Here is a 16,488-nt window from a genome sequence, read left to right on the forward strand (position 1 = left end):
ATAGAAACAGCTTAATATTAAATGCATTTAGCTCCCGTTCTTCTCCATTCAAACAGATTTCCTGCATTCACATATACGACTTTGGTGCAAATATATCAGCCAAACGTATGACTTGATTGAACTCTAATAAAATGCCCACTAGGCTTGCACAGTGGTTACCCTTCAAGGGGAGGATGCGGGGTGTGGCCTTCGGAATGCACGTTTCTCTGTTTCCCTTGGGTGCCTCTATTATCCACAAGTCTGTGCTACGTTATTTAGCTGGGAGAATTAAACCTCTATGTAAGGCAAAAGCCCGGTCTTCTACGTTCTGCCACTGAAGATCTACAGGTCACTTACCTGGACGTAAAAATTTAAGAAGAGGATGACTAACGTCAGCATGTAGGACGACTGGAAGATGAGACAGCCCAGGGGGAAGCCGCAGGGCTTCACCACCGCACTCAGGGTGTGCGTGATGGTGAGCACGAACTGCACCTGGGGGGGGGGGAGGCGGCAGGTGAGGCAACCAGGCAAGCCCTAGACAATCCAGTTTGGCATGTTATACACTGAGAACTCCTAATACTCCCTAAGTTTTGCAGGAATCAAATAAAACGCCGAAGCAGCCCACTATCCCATCCGGACATTTGAAACGACACTGGCACACAGGTCCAACTGCCAACCCATTTTCTCGTGGAAGAGTAGCAGCTGAAATCCGTTAGATAAAAACGAATCTGTTAAAATTAATGTCTGGATTAAAGCATCTACATTTCAAAGCCAGCAAGAAGCTAAGTGTATCCACAGAGGACAGTTTAACGTACCAGGTTTAATTCTTAAAACGCTAATTTTAGAGAAAAAATAGGCAGCCTCCTCACACAGAAAAGCCTCTGTCGAGGATGACAGACTCCTTGCCTCCATCCCTGAGAATAGCTAGATGCTTCGCACGGAGAAGAGCAGAAAGAAGGGATGACATACCAGTTGGGCCTGGGTGAGATATTTCTTCCACCAAAGATACTTGTGCATGGATGGAAACACAGAAAGGCCGTAGTACGAGTACATGAGAATGTGGATAAAACTGTTGAGCGTGGGTCCGAAGAAACCTGCAGAAGTACAGTATAGAAATGACTGTTCGTTCTTTATCGAGTCGGACTGGGTCTTCCTGGGCCTCATCACTGAAGATGAACTACGGTGCTATCATTTACCAGAATCTCATGCTGATAAATCCACCTTCGTTTCTGTGCTATTACTCCAGGATTCAGTTGCTGAGATAGGACAAAACTGGGACGGTTTTTCAGTCAGAGTGTCAACCAAACAGGTAATTCTTGATTTGCAAAGGCGGTACTGTCTCTTACAGGGTCATTACTATCAGCTAATCTGGGAGAAAACGAAATGTTCGCTTCAAACTGGTGGCAGAATTCCAATGAAAGAGAAGTGTCTCCACTTTCGTGACACCTTTGATGAGCCATTTTGATTGTGGAAACAGAGCTGCTGGTACGTGGCTGAACAAGAGTCAAGGAGAGTATGCTGCTCTATTTATAAATTCTACCTGAAAGGGTCCTAGGAAGCAGGAGATGCTGGGGGAAGGTGAGAGAAGGTCCCGCAGGAGAGAAGGCTGGGACAGAAGAGGGGCCTGCCAGTGAGATTTCCCAGGGCCTGGGCCATCTCATGAACTTCTAGGATAAAGAATATCTAAAACCTAATTTTAGGACCTGTGCTGTGCCCCTCCCTGCCCCTTCCTTCGTGAAGTCCCTGTAGCTGCCATCAACGGGAGTGAATGGTGTTTCAGGAAACCAAAGGAAAAAGCTAAGTTCTATGTTGGCTCAACTAAGCAAAAGGATTCAGCTGCAAGAGGTGAGATGTCAGAGACGGGTTCTTGGTTGGAAACCGGGATACTCACTATCGTGAGGATTAAACCGGTACATACATGCCAAGTGCTTACAACAGTGCCCGGCCCAGTGACGACAGCTTAGTGCTACCTTGGGGTCCAGATGAAGCTGAGTCCTGCAGTGGGAGGGGCTGTGGAGCTCGAGGACCCCTAGTAGCTAGGGCCCCTGGGATACATCAGTTTTACTTTGTAAATTTTGATTTTGTCACCTGGAAAAGGGGCATGATGGGATGGACTGAATAATACTATATAAACTGAAAAGTACTGCATCCATGCTGGCTAATCAATTTAAATTCTCTAGCCTGGTTTTCCAATTCTAGATCAGAGGTCTGGTTAGATAAATGCAAATCAACGAATAAGATATGAAAACAACACTCGCATCCTGTAAGTCCTCTGCAAACACTGGCTGGAATAACTTGTTACCGGGCTTGGATTTACGTGAAAGCACAGAGTTTCAGAGTACCAGCTAGCATAATGTCAGTGGTATTTCTTTTACTCACCTGAGTTTTCATGACTGTGAATGAATGGAAAAGGAGTAGTTGCTGCTCGTAGTTTAATAATATTTTAGGTTCAATAGAAATTGTCACACACACAGCATCTTATCAACAGGAATCGGATGTCTTTACACAGAGATTATGTGAGACTGTCGTTCAGATGCTCAGTGATTTGTAATGAGATAGCTGATAAGCACAAAAACTAAGTACTTAACCTTCAATTCTTGCATGATATTATGGACTACAAATTGATTACAGCATAAGTCTATCATGGTCTTAATAACAAAACTCAAGAAACTAGATTCTGTCCAGGAGCGGTATAGAAATCCCATCTCTTTCTGACTCCCGCACCTGCAGCAATCTCCTTCTTCACACTCCAGTTTCATTTGCATCTTCATAGTCACTGATATTTTTTAAAACGTCAAGAATGTTTGGACTATATCTCTAAGATCCCAAACTCTTTTTGACTGAAGTTTTACCTGTTCTTTCACAGAAAATTTTTAGATGTGGGGATACAAGACAATCAGGAAGTCCTGCTGTCCCTATTGCAGGTCATAATGGACCCACTAGCGAGCTGTGAAATCCCTGTAGTGACAATCACAGCTTTTTGAAAAAGTGCCATAGTATTAACAACAACAACAAAACCCAAAGTGCATCCCCCAGAGCTAGGGGAAATAGTTCCTGAAATTGTTTCATACAAAGTATATACATGTAAAGAGGCTGGGATATAATATGTATTATAGTTCTCAGTTAAAAAATATTGAAAGCCACACACAGTGTGACCTTAATTGTTCAGAATGGAGAAAAAGCCCTGGGAGTGGAAATGGCCCCAAGCTGTCGTGCTGCCAGGGTGACTGTGGAAGGTGCCATACTGATTTCTGCAGGAGTCCTTCAGGCCCTGGGGCTGGAGTAAAATTGCTCCAGCTGGAGTACGTGCTTCTGGCCCTCAGACGTTTGGTGCATGGAGAAAAGATGTTTTTTAAAATTTAAGGTAATACTCAGATTTTGCCAGAATCAAAGACCAGAAACTAACTGGCCGCTGGCAAATAGGTGCTTCCCTGTGTGACAACGCGGGCCACCCCGTGGCCTCCCTTTTCTCTCTCCTGATCCATCTGCAAGCTTCAATACAAGACACTAGAGGTCTCAGAAGACCAATTACAGAGAACTGAAAAATCAACAAAATCACTCACTTTGCCCGCAAGGTATCCAGTTCAAAACACACCACCAGATGTTAAACATGGAGGCGTGATGGTACACGTGAAGAAAAGTAATCTGACTGGTTTTTTTCCGCAAAACGAAGAAAATTGTGTCCAGGAACTCTACGGATTTGGAGAAGTAGTACCACCATAACACCTTGGCTACCTGTAAGAATGTGGAAACAGGAAAGAGCAAAGGTGAGCAACAAAAGTGCCCCTCCTGCTGCCCCACCTGCCTCTGGGCAACCTGGGTGACACTGGCTCTCACTGGTGTGCATTCCTCTCTCAGGCAGGCACACAAGCACCTTCCTGGCATCTCTGCCTCCAGTTTCTCCTTATTCCTAGTGAAAACGAGGTACGCCTCCAACACGCAGATCCGATCAAGTTACTCCTGTGCACCCGCCGGCGGCTATTCCCAGCAGCCCCTCCGAGCACACACCGTGCGCTGTCCAGGTGCTCGGGCTTCCTAGAAGCCTCCTCCCCACATCCCCCCTCCTTTCCCCTCGAACTCGACCTAACCGTCTCCTTGATTTTTCTCGGAAAAAAATTAGAACTAAAATGGATGCCAAAAAAAAAAAAAAAAAAAAAAAAAAAAAAAAAAACGGGTGCAGAGAAATCTATATAACTTATTTTGTATTATAGCTTTGAAGATTTTTTAAAAAAGATTTAAAAATGTGCATCTTAATATTAAAGCTTTTAATTAAAAGGTTTCTAATAAGCATTTTTTTTTTGGTTATGGAAATTGTCAAACATCCATAAAGGCAAAGAGAGTAAGTATAGAGAACCTGTGTCATCTATCACTAAGTTTCCAAGTTTTCAATATGTTTCCAAGTTGTTGAATCAAGTCTATTTCTGAACTTTAGGGGGGTGTAGATTATAAGCAAATGCAAGCTATCATTTTATCTATAAAAACTAACAGATACTTTTTAACATAGCCTCCATGTTCAAATCTGTCTCAAAAATGTCTTTTTATAATTGATTTAATCCGGATGTGATATGGTTCTCCAGTCTGCTGATCGGTAAGTGTCCCCTTCCTTGCTTTTCCTGTCTTCTCCTCACAAAAACTAGATCAGCTATTAGATAGAACTCCTAATACTATGGATTCCTAGTGTTATTTAATACGTGTTTCTCTATCCCCCACATTCTCTCTCACTAGCAATTACATTTAGAGGCTTGACGGACTGAGATTTAGGGGTTTGGGCAGAGTACTTTGCTGGCAGTCGTGTGTGCTCCCTGGGGCATCACACTGGGAGGCACAGAATTTCGGGGTGTCCCACTGACATTCATGGACAGAGTTCAGCCTAATCCAGTCATTATGAAGTTTCCTCATTTGAGAGAGAGAGAGAGCACGCAAGAGTGTGCACGTGCCCAGGCATGGAGGGGGACGGGGAGCAGAGGGAGAAGGAGAAGCAGGCTCCCCGCTGAGCAGGGAGGGTGACATAGGACTCGGGATCCTGGCATCACAACCTGAGCTGAAGGCAGATGCTTAATCAACTGAGCCACCAAGGTGCCCCCATTATGAAGCTTCTCCATTCACTTTCACCCCATAGTTTTATCACTTATAGATGACTGCTGAACAGATCCATCATTTCACTAGGACTTTCAAAAGGATGATTTTCTAATTCTCTTGTCATGTATTTTTTTCTATAGAGAAGAGCTCTTCCTCTATTTGGAAATTCACATATGGAAAGCAAAGTTGCCTTTAACTTTTTTCCCCTAGAAGGAGTTGTTGTTCTAGCAACCTTCAAAAGTCAACAATGGGTTTTTTAGTATCATTTTAAACTTGTGGTTTTTAAATAAATGTAATATATTTCAATCCATTCGTCAGTAATCTTTTTGCATTGTCCCATCTTGAGCACTGGGAGTCCCCTTCAAAGTGGCTCCTAGATCTTTTTGTAATGACCAAGTAGTCCTGGACGGCTTGCTTGCTTTCTGTCACAAGATGTCCTGGATTCTGCTTATACACTTTTCCCATCCCAAACCGGGAACTGGCCGATTCCCTAAGAACTCTAATCCCTTCTGGTGGAAAATTATATTTAGAAAGCACAATCTGGGTATTCATTGCTCACTGCACTGGGCTGTCAGAGACTAGGCCTTTTCTGGAGATAAGAGCTAAAAAACACATTTGTTTTTAGAATAAAGTTAATTCTGATATTTCCAATTTGAATCTGTGACTAATGTTAGAAAAGAGATACTAATAAAAAAGCTAAACTATGTTTCAAATACTAGTTGTAATGATATTAACATTATGTACTTTATTCACAGTGTACCTATTAACAGTCTCCAAAGAGCAACACCAATATTTTTATTGATAGAAACCAAAAAAACTATGGAATACTGTTAAGATAAATCCCCCTAGGGATGTTCAGTCAAAACACTGTGTTTTTAAGTCACTTGAAATAATTCTGTAGGTGGTTATGTCACCAACTTAATCTACGGGTGTATTCACATTTACTTTAGTTTCCAAGCTTTGGGAGGAAGGCTGCCTTGCTTTCTTTTTAAACTTACTTTTGTTTCATATTATGTAAAACACTTCATGGTTCCAAAATCAAATATGACACGAGGTACATTCAGAGAAGTCTAGCTTCCATCCTTATCCCCTTTTGCCTAGTTCCTTCACCCAAAAGGAGAAGGCTTTGTTAGGTTTTGGTTTATTCTGCCACTGTTTCTTTTCAAAAACATAAACACACACACATATCTTCATATCACTTCTTGTACTATCCTAGAAACACCGTCTGCAAGTTGTTTTTGGTTTTGTTTTTTGAGAGAATGTCCCCAAAATTACTCTAACAGATCTTCCTCGTTCCGTTTTGCAGAAGGCTCCCTTTCTGGACGCGTCATGGTTTAGTCAGTCAGTCCTCCAGCACTGGACGTTTGGAAAACATTTTTGTTACCAGGCATTTCTATTAGAACGGGAGGACTCCCTTTCTTATGTACTCCGAGCCCCATCGTTGTATCTGGAAGGAGGAAACCTCCTCTCCTTTTCGAGGAGAAAGGGTTGCAGATGGTCAGTTAGCTTCTCAGGACTCACCCGGACATCGGCTTCCCCGGCGCTGGCGAGATCTTGACACTGTAAGTTGTAGCCTCCTTCCCAACTGGAGAGAATAAGCTGCCAAAGAAACAAAGGAGGAAAAATTAACACTAAAATTTGGAAGAGAACTGAATTCCATATTCATGTCTCTGATTGGTGCCTATTCAAGGTCTGAGTAGGGACTCCCATCCACCTCAGTTTCTCAATCCTGTCCTCAAACACATGTGAGCAAAGGATTTCATTCTTGCTGTTGAACAGATACCAATGGTTGTATTCCTGATTTGGTATAATTTGCTTCTAACCTTTACAGTGGCCCAAAGGACAGAATTTAGCTACCGTTTGAATAATAAAATATTTCATGTAAGGAATCATCTAGTCCTATAATTCTACAGGTGAAATGTAGAATTATGTGTAAACAACCGAGAAAACACTAAAAAAATTTTTTAAAGATTTATTTACTTAGAGAGAGAGAGGGGAAGGGACAGAGAGAATCTTAAGCAGGCCCCCTGCTGAGCACAGAGCCTGACATGGGGCTTGATCTTATGACCTGAGCTGAAATCAAGAGTATGACACCCAACCAACTGAGCCACCCAGTATTATTTAATAATTTAATATTACTTAATATTTAATACTTTGTATTGGCTTACACTTAATCGATCATCTCCATAATTTTATGAAGTACATATTTATTACCATTTTACAGGCCTGAAAACCTGGGCTCAAAGGTTCTTAAGTCATTTTTGTCATTGTATTTATGCTTGTTGGTAATCAATCATTTGTGTGATTATAACTGATTAATACTATACCCCTCATCATGTCGAAAAAACAAAGGGCTCTATAAAGGTTTGTGCCTTTTTTGCTCATCTTTGAATCCACTGTTCCTTGCCCAATGTCCAGCACATAGAAGGCACTCAATGAATATATATGAGAAAATGAACTTTTTAAATTCTGTGGAAAATTCTGCCGAAGAAGTTCTGTCTTTTCTTTCCTGCTATTACTGCAAAAACTTAAAATTCTAGAATTTAAGGCAGGTATATACAGTATTTTCTCCCTTCATCAAATTTTATTTAGGGGAATTTTTTTTTCTTAATTTATGAGAAAATTTTTGACCTTTCCAACTTCAGTAATATGGAGCAGGCTGTCATTTACAACTGCTGAATGAAAAATATCTCTGGATATGAAAAGAAACCTATACATCTGACAAGGCCTTCGAATTTCGATATTTGTGTATATTGTGAAATGATCACCACGAAGTCTAGTTAACATGTTACCTAAGGTAAGCAAAGGCCTACTATTTGTGGCTGCCCATCAGAGGTGTGTAAAGGTATAGCTCTGTTGAAATACATACACAGAGTGGGGAGGGATGGGATGTTAAAGCTGAACTACTAAAAAAAAAAAAAAAAAAAAAAAAAAAAATTTAGATTGTTTAAAACTACCTGACCATTTAGAATCTAAATAGAATTAAGCAGTTGGGGCTCCCGGGTGGCTGAGTTGGTTAAGCGGCTGACTCTTGATTTCGGCTCAGGTCATGATACTGTTGGGGTGGTGGGATTGAGCCCTGCTGTCAGCCTCCTCGCTCAGCGGGGAGTCTGCTGGAGATTCTCTCCCTCTGCCCCTCCCCGCTGCAGGCTCTATTATTTAAAAAAAAAAAAAAAAACGAGAGAGAGAGAGAGAGAGCGCGCGCGCACGCGCGCACACACAATCTTCCAGTGGCTTGCCATTGTATTCAGGATAAAAGGCAAAATCTTTCCAAGACCCTCATTGAATCTGCCACCTCTCCACCTCATTGTGAATCGTTCCCTCCTCTGTCCAGGGTGTTCTAGCTGCATTGCTGCTTTTATGGTCTTCGAACACCCCAAGTTTGTTTCTGCCTCAACGCCTTTCTGTTTGCTGCCCCTTCTGCATACACACACTCTCCCCAGATCTTCCTATGCTTGTTTTCATCATTCAGTTTCTGCTCAAATACCACATGCTCCGAGAGGCCTTCCTGCCCCACCACCAGCCCACCGCTCACTGTTGTACAAGGGGAAGGCTGTGCTGGAGAATCTAGAACAGAATCTGACACGGTGTACGAACTCCACGCATACTTGTTGAAAGAACGTTAATAATTTCTGCAGTAACTTCCTGGCCTACGCAAACATCTGAACTGGGCCTAACACGTTAGCAAGGTTAAATCAACCTATCACTCAACTAGTGGCTGTTAGACATACCCCAAAAGTGCCCAAGACCTTCTGCCCGCCCTGGAAGAGGCTACAATCAGCGGAGACTAGGGAGGCAATCGATAGTAGCGATTTGGAACCACGAGGTACAGAAGCAGGAGAAGAGCAAAAGTGGATAAGACATAAAATTCACAGCAGGGAATGGGCTCAGGGCAGACGTCCTCCCTAAAAAGGAGCAGAAACCATTTACTTGTTTGAACACTATTGTTCCAGTTCCTCTCATGGTGAGGACTGCGCACGTCAGTGTTTACACAGCATTTTCACATTGACTAACTCCCACTGCGTACTAGGCTGTGAGCTTGTCAAGTCCGGAAGTCACGTGTTACTCATCTTCCTATCTCCTGGGCTTATTAGTTCAATCCACAGCACAGCACAGGTGCGCACAGGATGTTGGTGGAACAGAACTGATGAACCTTACAGCTCACTCGGGGTAAGTAGGACGAGGACCGATCTCCATCTTAACAGTAAATTGCCCGAGGGTCAGGGAGCCTAAGGCACAGCTCTCCCGTGACAGCGAGAGCGACAGTACCCCCCCAGTTCGGAATTCCGGTCTTCTGACCCCACTACCCCCACGCCTCCAGCAGGTGTCTAAGCTTCCGGTGGTCAGACTTGCAGGTGCCGCGGGTGCCGCTTCTGAAAACAACCCAGGAAAGACCATCTTTCCCTTTGGTTCTTCCCAGAGAAACGAATCCTGCCAGTCGCTAGATCTTGCGAGCTCATGTGGTGAAGGAAAACTTGCCCACTTGCAAAGCTAACTAGGGATTCCCCTTTCAGAGTGAGGCAAATTAGAAGCGATGTGACAGACGGCAGCGCGGCCTTCCTGACCCCGGATTCCATCGCCGGTCCCCTCCTCGCGGGGCGGTAGGCGTGGAAAGGAACGGTTCTGAACCGTCCTCAGAACGAGGCACAGACTGAACTCTGGTTCTGAACCGTCCTCAGAACGAGGCACAGACTGAACTCTTGGGTGACAGGATCTAGACGTTAGGCAAGGATTTCTGTTCTTGTAGATTCGAGGACCAGGAAGGCAACTACACTCGTGCCACAATCAGACATGTGTGACTGAACACGGAGGACTTTATCCTGACTGTTCCCCCAGGTTTGCTCATGTTTTTGTCTTCCCTCCCCGAGGCTGCTCGCTGGAGCAGCTGTATTTGGCGCTTTTCGATTCTCCTTTGCAGGGGACTGGCACGGCCTTTGATGAACAGGCAGGGCCATTGTTACTTGTTCTCCTTCTTGTAGAATTCCTTGGGTTTGGCACGTTGCAAAGGAAGGGGCGATGTGTGATGTAATGGGGGCGGCCGGAGCTGGGCTGGAATGTCAGTCCTGAGAAACAGGCCTGCCACTGTCACTGGGGCCCGAAGATGCGGGCAGCGGTCCTGCAGGGACTACGTATTTGTATGTCAAACCAACTGCATTTGATACTTACGTCAGCTTAAAAACCATCCTGTCATTCAATAACGATCTGTTCTCGGGCAATTTATCTTTTCCAAGCCTCAGTGTCAATTTGTAAAAGGAGAAAATCAAAACATCTGAGCTTTAAAGGCCCATTCAGATCTAAACTGTGATTTTAAATTACAGTGAAAGACTAAGGACGGAAGGGATGAGAAAAATTCAAGTTAGAAACAAGGACTTCCGAGACTTTCAGAAAGACTAAGAGCAAACGCTGGAACGGTTCTGGAGCTGTTAAAGGATGGCACTGACCGCTCGCGGGGACCGCTGCCTCACTGGCCCCCAGCTCTGCTTCGGACCCACTTACCTCTGCCAGCATATAGAGGGAGAGGAGTGTGATTCCGAGATTGTACAAGGTGAGGGTACCCTTGAGGGAAAGAGCAGGTCTGTTCTTCATGTATTTGTTACCCAGCCATATGGAAAGCAGATACAGGACAGTAAGAAAAAAGGTGGGAAGGTAAGAGTCCAACATGAACCATCCTCTGACTCGAGAATCTGAAAAGAAACACATAGAGAATCCTGAAAAGCAGCACTTCTGTTTAGTTATAAAATTTTATCACATATATTTAAAACATTTTGGGGTTTTTTGGTCTTTTGGTTTTTTACAGGGCTATGTCTGACATACAACATACGAGTTTCAGGAATACACCATGATTCAATATTTGCAAATACACTGCAAAACGATCACCACAGAAAGCCCAGTTAACATCCATCACCTTAGTTACAAAAATGTTTTTCTTTGATGAGAATTTTAAAACCTATTGACACGTGTATTTTATTTGCATATACCCAATATGACAAGCAAAGTACTAAGCTGGATTTGGGTTACGGTTCAGAAGAACCACCCCACAGGGGTGGAGTAGTTAAAGAAGGTTTCATGGAGCAAAGAGAACACAGAGTGACAGGGACAAGTAATTAAGGTGGGAGGTGGTAGTTCTAGCATCTTCTTTGGAACAGTTACTATGTTTATGTTTATTTACATTAACTCAATAAATAGGAAGTACTACTATGCCATTTTGTGGGTGAAAACCAGCTCAGAAAGCCACAGTAACTTGCCAAGTGCACACAGTAGTGGACAGCGCGTCGGGATCTAAATTCCTGTCTGGTGCCCAGCCCCTTAGACCTGCTGCTGCCTCCTTCAGGGAAGCTGGGAGTAGGCAGGAGAAGGGTATGGAGAGTGTATTCTACTTCATAAAACCCCCACTCCCCGGACCTCGCCGAGGACCCACGCTCCCCAGAGCTCACCAAGGATCACTGCGCGTAAACCAGGCAGAGGTCAGAGTTCAGCCGAGCCAGAGCAGTGGGACTGCACAGCGAGCAGGGGAAGCTCCAGACCACAAAGGCAAAGCCTTGGAGCTGATGACTCAGACGTGTGGGCAGAAAGACAACCAAGGACCTAAACCTGACCATGGACTTGAAAGTGTAAACAGCCAGGGGGTAAGGACCAAGACATGCCAAGCGTTCCTTACTCTGGAGAGTGAAAATGTAAAAATCTAAATAAAATACACAGAATAGATCTATAATATAATTAGGAGCATCTGAAAAGAACTGTAGGCACAAAATGAATTTAGTTCTCTATTCTGCTCTTTTTGCTGTTTATGTAAAGAACATAATTTGGCCCACACTTATAAAAAATAGCGTGCTGTTTCTCATCTCTGTAAATGGAGTTGGGAGGAGCGGATTTTTCCAGCAGGTCATGCATGTATGCCCTTTTCTTCCTGCCTCTGCTTTTCCCACATCTGTGCCCCTCTTTCTGCTCCACTCAACCTACCCTGCACACCCCAGCTTCATTTACTGCACCCCATCTGACAGTACCTAGAAAAGTGCCTTCTCAGGCCCTCACCGTCACATCACCTGTTCTGTAAACCCCTCGGGTTGTGACAGAACAAGGTAGGAAAGGGGCTCATCTCAGAGTCCATGTGACTAACAGAGATTACCTTTCATACAACTAGCTGGTGACCACTGGTCGTAAAAGTCTGTGCTATGCGCCTGCCCCTTCCTAATGTCCACCTCTGTATCTAAACCCTACACAGCCTCTCAAGACCGGATAAGTGTCCTGCCCTTTGAAGGGAGCTGTTTTCTAGAGCTCTTTCATAAGTACAGCTGCTCATCTGCGTGACAATTGTCATTGTAGAATTAAGATACTATCTTGGCTGTAATACTGTTACTACAACTAACATTTACGGAGCACTAATCCTTTTACGTGCATTCACGTATTTAATTCGCAAAGCAATCTGATGATATAGGTGATATTTCTAACAGTTTTACTGAGGTATAATTGATACACGTGCACATATTTAATGTGTCTGGACTTAAGCAAACACCCACGATGCCACCACCACAGTCAAGATAATACACACACCCACCATACAGGTGAGATTACTATTCCCAGTTAAGGTCTGAAAAAAAAAAAATCGAGGCACAGAGAGTAAAAAAAAGTTAAGTACTTGCCCTAAACTGCTACCTTACCTCCTGTTAGAGTGTTATGGATTAAACTGTATCCCCCAAAAGATATGCTCAAGTCCTAACTCCTGAGACCTGTGTGACTGTGACCTTATTTGGAAAAAGGGTCTTTGCAGGTATGACCAAGTTACGATGATGTCATACTAGATCAGGTGGCCTCTTGCCCAGTGACTGGTGTCCTACATAAGGAGGGGAGATTGGGACACAGGGAGGAGGAGCCGTGTGAAGATGTGGACAGAGACTGAGGAAATGCATCTCCAAGCCCAGCAACGCCAAAGATTCCTGACAACACCAGAGGCAGGGAACACACTGTTTCCTAGAATCTCAGAGGAAGCACGGCCCTGCCAACACCCTTTCAGACTTGCAGCCTCCAGCACTGTGAGAGAATAATTACTAGAAAACCAGTACACATGGTTTAACTTCCTACATCCCCGTTGTTTCAGACGCGGTAGTCTGACGTCCCCCCACATCGAACCTGCTCTGCGAGATTGGGCCCAGGCTTCTACTCTCTCACTTATGCGTCCTTTAGTTCCGAGTCATTAAGTATAGATCAACTGGCACGATGAGTCAAGCACATATTACAAAACGAATACAGCCCCTGAAGTTGTTTTCTTTTGTCATCGTCCTATAAACGTTTGCTGCATTTGTCAAGGAGGATAATAACTGTCCCAACCAAAAGATAGGAACAAATATTTCTAATAAGATTGATTATCTTTGGGACATAAGTGTTAGCCCCGGATCTGTGTCAGATATTTGCCCCGAACAATAGCCCGTGATGGTAACATGGACTAAGTAAGTACGGGAGAGACGAGGGAACACCCAGAAGTCTACGAGGTGGCCTGCCAGCCGACTTAAGCTTGTGCCACTTTCAGGAAGGGGAAACGGATTCTTGATGGCCCAGATTCCTGTCATTGTGGAGGTCACCTGATCTGGTTGTCAACTGTCAATCTTACAATCTCCTCGCTACAAAAGAACCTTCCATAAAAATGACCAGAACTAAGTAAACGACTGCATCCCAATCCTTCCGTGACCCCCATCCACATAATTCCAGATCACGGTGATCTTAGTGAACAAAGCTCAGTGTGAACTCGGGTCAGAGAGACCGCTGTTTCACTCTCTAGTGGCAGTGTCAGATAGAAAGCCACAGTCACTAAGGAGCCCCGCATGCCCACGTTAGAGCACTGTGCCCCCTGCGTGAACCGTCTTCCCACCCACCAGAACTGTGAGGCAGAGAACACAGTCAGTAAAGCTTAGGAGATAGATATCCTGCCCTGCCTACCCCCACAGGACCGTCACAAAGATAAAATGGGGGGAAAAAAAACAATGTGAAAAAATTTTTAAAGCTCCGTACAGGGGCGACTGGCTGGCTCAGTTAGTGGAGCGGGTGACTCGATCTCGGGGTTGTGAGTTCAAGCCCCACGTTGACTGTAGGGATTACATAAAATCTTTAAAAAAACAAAACAAAAAACTACACACCTCTATACAATCACACTGTATCGTTATATTAAAACTATACAAATAGTCATTCGTTTAGGATAGATTCTAAAGCCTATATGGAGACTGAAGGGTCTAAATAAGCTCTACACGATTCTGTTTATAAAGATTTTTGAGACAGGAAAACCTCATTTCCCTCCACCCCCTACCTAACAGTGCTGGGGAAATAACTGGTAGAGAAGCACAGATTTTCCAGTTTGTGAACCAGCAGGGCTCAAGTGAAACAAAGCATGTTGTTTGGGAAATAATCATTTATCGGCAAGCTGTGTGGTGTGACTAAGATGTCTGGGGAGCCGTGACAGGAGCTGGACGGGACGGTGCTCCCTGGGCTCGGTGACCGGCTGACTGCGCACGCGCGGAAGGTGGGCGGTGAGTGGGCGGCGCGGAGAGGAAGTCCTGTGCGGCAGGACAGCCATGACCTGCGCTGGGAGCCCGGGAGCACTGTGCTCCGTCCCTGCTTGCGGCCCCCGGACTTTCATCGCAGGGAGGCTTTCTGGATGTTCTGGGAGAAGGATATCAAAGGTGAGGGAAGTTAAACCTCTACATGTTGAGGACCCTCCCGTTCAAAAGACACCGGAAGTGACGAAACCCTCTTCCAGTGAAGTTCTCCAGTAGCTTACTCACCTCGAGGTCCAAACATATTGTCCAAAAAAGCATTGATTTCATCATCGAAGGCCTTTAGATGCTCCTGAAAAGATAAAGAAAAAATTACTTAAGTGGTTTTTTTGGGAAACTCCCAAAACAGACCACTGCCAACAGAACAGCTGCCAGAATCTCCCAGTCCTCGCTTCAGAGACTTAAGGAAAATGGGCGTGTTAAATGCAGCCTCACCCTTCACGAGCTTGTGTGGATTTGGAAGGAAACAAATTTCCTTTCCTTAGGCAACAGGAGTCCTGGAAAACAGGCTTGGTACACTTAAACACTGAAAGGTTATTGACCTTAATTTCATTTCCCTCTAAAACACTTAGAGGCATGAGCTCTCCCATAAGCAACTTCTATTGTTGGAATTAACAGAAGTTGTGTGCAAACAACAGGGAGGGTCTATACCTACAGGATATAATGTAATAGTTAAATGAAAATTCAGCTGAGTTGTATTTTACAAAGCTGAATCTAAACCTTTAAAGGGGACTTATTTTTCAAATAAGAAAATTAAGCACTACAGCTATTTTTTCCATAACCTTCATAGTTTGTTTTCAAAACCTTTTCTATACATGAATATATATTTAATATCACAGTAAACAGTGTCACTAGGGCACATCAGCTTATTGCTGCCATTTTAACTGGATTCGGGTTGGGATAGGAGAATGTCTGCTGAGAATCTTATGGCTGCTAATTGGCCACAGTCTCTTGGTTAGCTCCTGTTCATGCTGGTGTGCTATTATACTGCCCAAAATACCTGCTAAGGTGTTCCCTACCCCTGCTCAACGGTCTAGAGCACCACCTCAAGCAAAGGAAGAAAAGGCAAAGCACTCCCCAGTGTTCCTAGGAAAGGGATCTTTGAAGAGGATTCTGAGGCCAGTGGATTGGTGAGCTGAGTGTGACAGCCCTCAGGACGTTCATCTAGAACATTCTGTATAATCAACAGCGAAAGTGCAGTCAAAGCATCTCATTCTCAAAGAAAGTGTAAGTGCCAAAGAGGAGAATTAACTTACTGGCATCTGAAAAGAAGATCTGTACTTTTGGTGATAGGCACCTACTATTTCTTGTTTGTGACTTTGATCCTGAGAAAATTTCAAGGAAACGTAGATCTTTGGGAACTTTAGGAAGCTTGGGAGAGTGGGTGAGGATTAGTGGATGACATTTGTTAGCACCTACACCTGCTGTCCATGTATTAGGACCTTTATTATTTCATTGTAGCTCTATAAAATGTATCTGGGCTCAACCAAGCTCAAAAGTTTTTACAGAGTGTTTCGGTTTCCATGAAGGACATCTTGGTAGACCTCTAGACTTGAGAACGCTCACCTACTTCACATGTCAGTGTGACCGAGTAAGATTTGTGCTGCCATTAGAAAAGAGCAGATCTGTCCTGAGGCCTCTCATTCTTGAGCAAAGAATGTTAACCTCACTGATGAACCCACCCTCATAACAAATACCGATGAAATCTTCCTTTCATTGCCACATCCACCCACACATGTTTAAACTTTTTCAGTCTGTTTGCTATGGTCCAAAATCCATTTTCTCACATCTGTAGGTCTAAGAAAACTCTAAAGGTTACAAAGCTTGTATTAGTTCTATAATGTTGCAGAAATTTAGTCACAGTGGAAGACCAGAAATAAAAGAGGGG

At 43.9% G+C, this 16,488-nt stretch overlaps 1 protein-coding gene across 1 annotated transcript in view; it reads right to left on the reverse strand.

Annotated features, from left to right (window-relative positions):
- Window positions 1-16,488, reverse strand: part of ELOVL2 (ELOVL fatty acid elongase 2) — a 66,159-nt gene that overhangs the window by 3,333 nt on the left and 46,338 nt on the right. Inside the window, exons 2-7 of the mRNA XM_040645042.1 lie at window positions 14,829-14,892; window positions 10,555-10,742; window positions 6,580-6,657; window positions 3,543-3,714; window positions 949-1,073; window positions 337-471 (exon numbers count right to left, since the gene is read on the reverse strand). Of these exons, the coding sequence (XP_040500976.1) occupies window positions 337-471; window positions 949-1,073; window positions 3,543-3,714; window positions 6,580-6,657; window positions 10,555-10,742; window positions 14,829-14,892 (762 nt within the window). The remainder of the gene's footprint in view (window positions 1-336; window positions 472-948; window positions 1,074-3,542; window positions 3,715-6,579; window positions 6,658-10,554; window positions 10,743-14,828; window positions 14,893-16,488) is intronic.

This window comes from Ursus maritimus, unplaced genomic scaffold (assembly GCF_017311325.1).
Source record: "Ursus maritimus isolate PB19 unplaced genomic scaffold, ASM1731132v1 scaffold_30, whole genome shotgun sequence".
Taxonomy (NCBI): domain Eukaryota; kingdom Metazoa; phylum Chordata; class Mammalia; order Carnivora; family Ursidae; genus Ursus; species Ursus maritimus.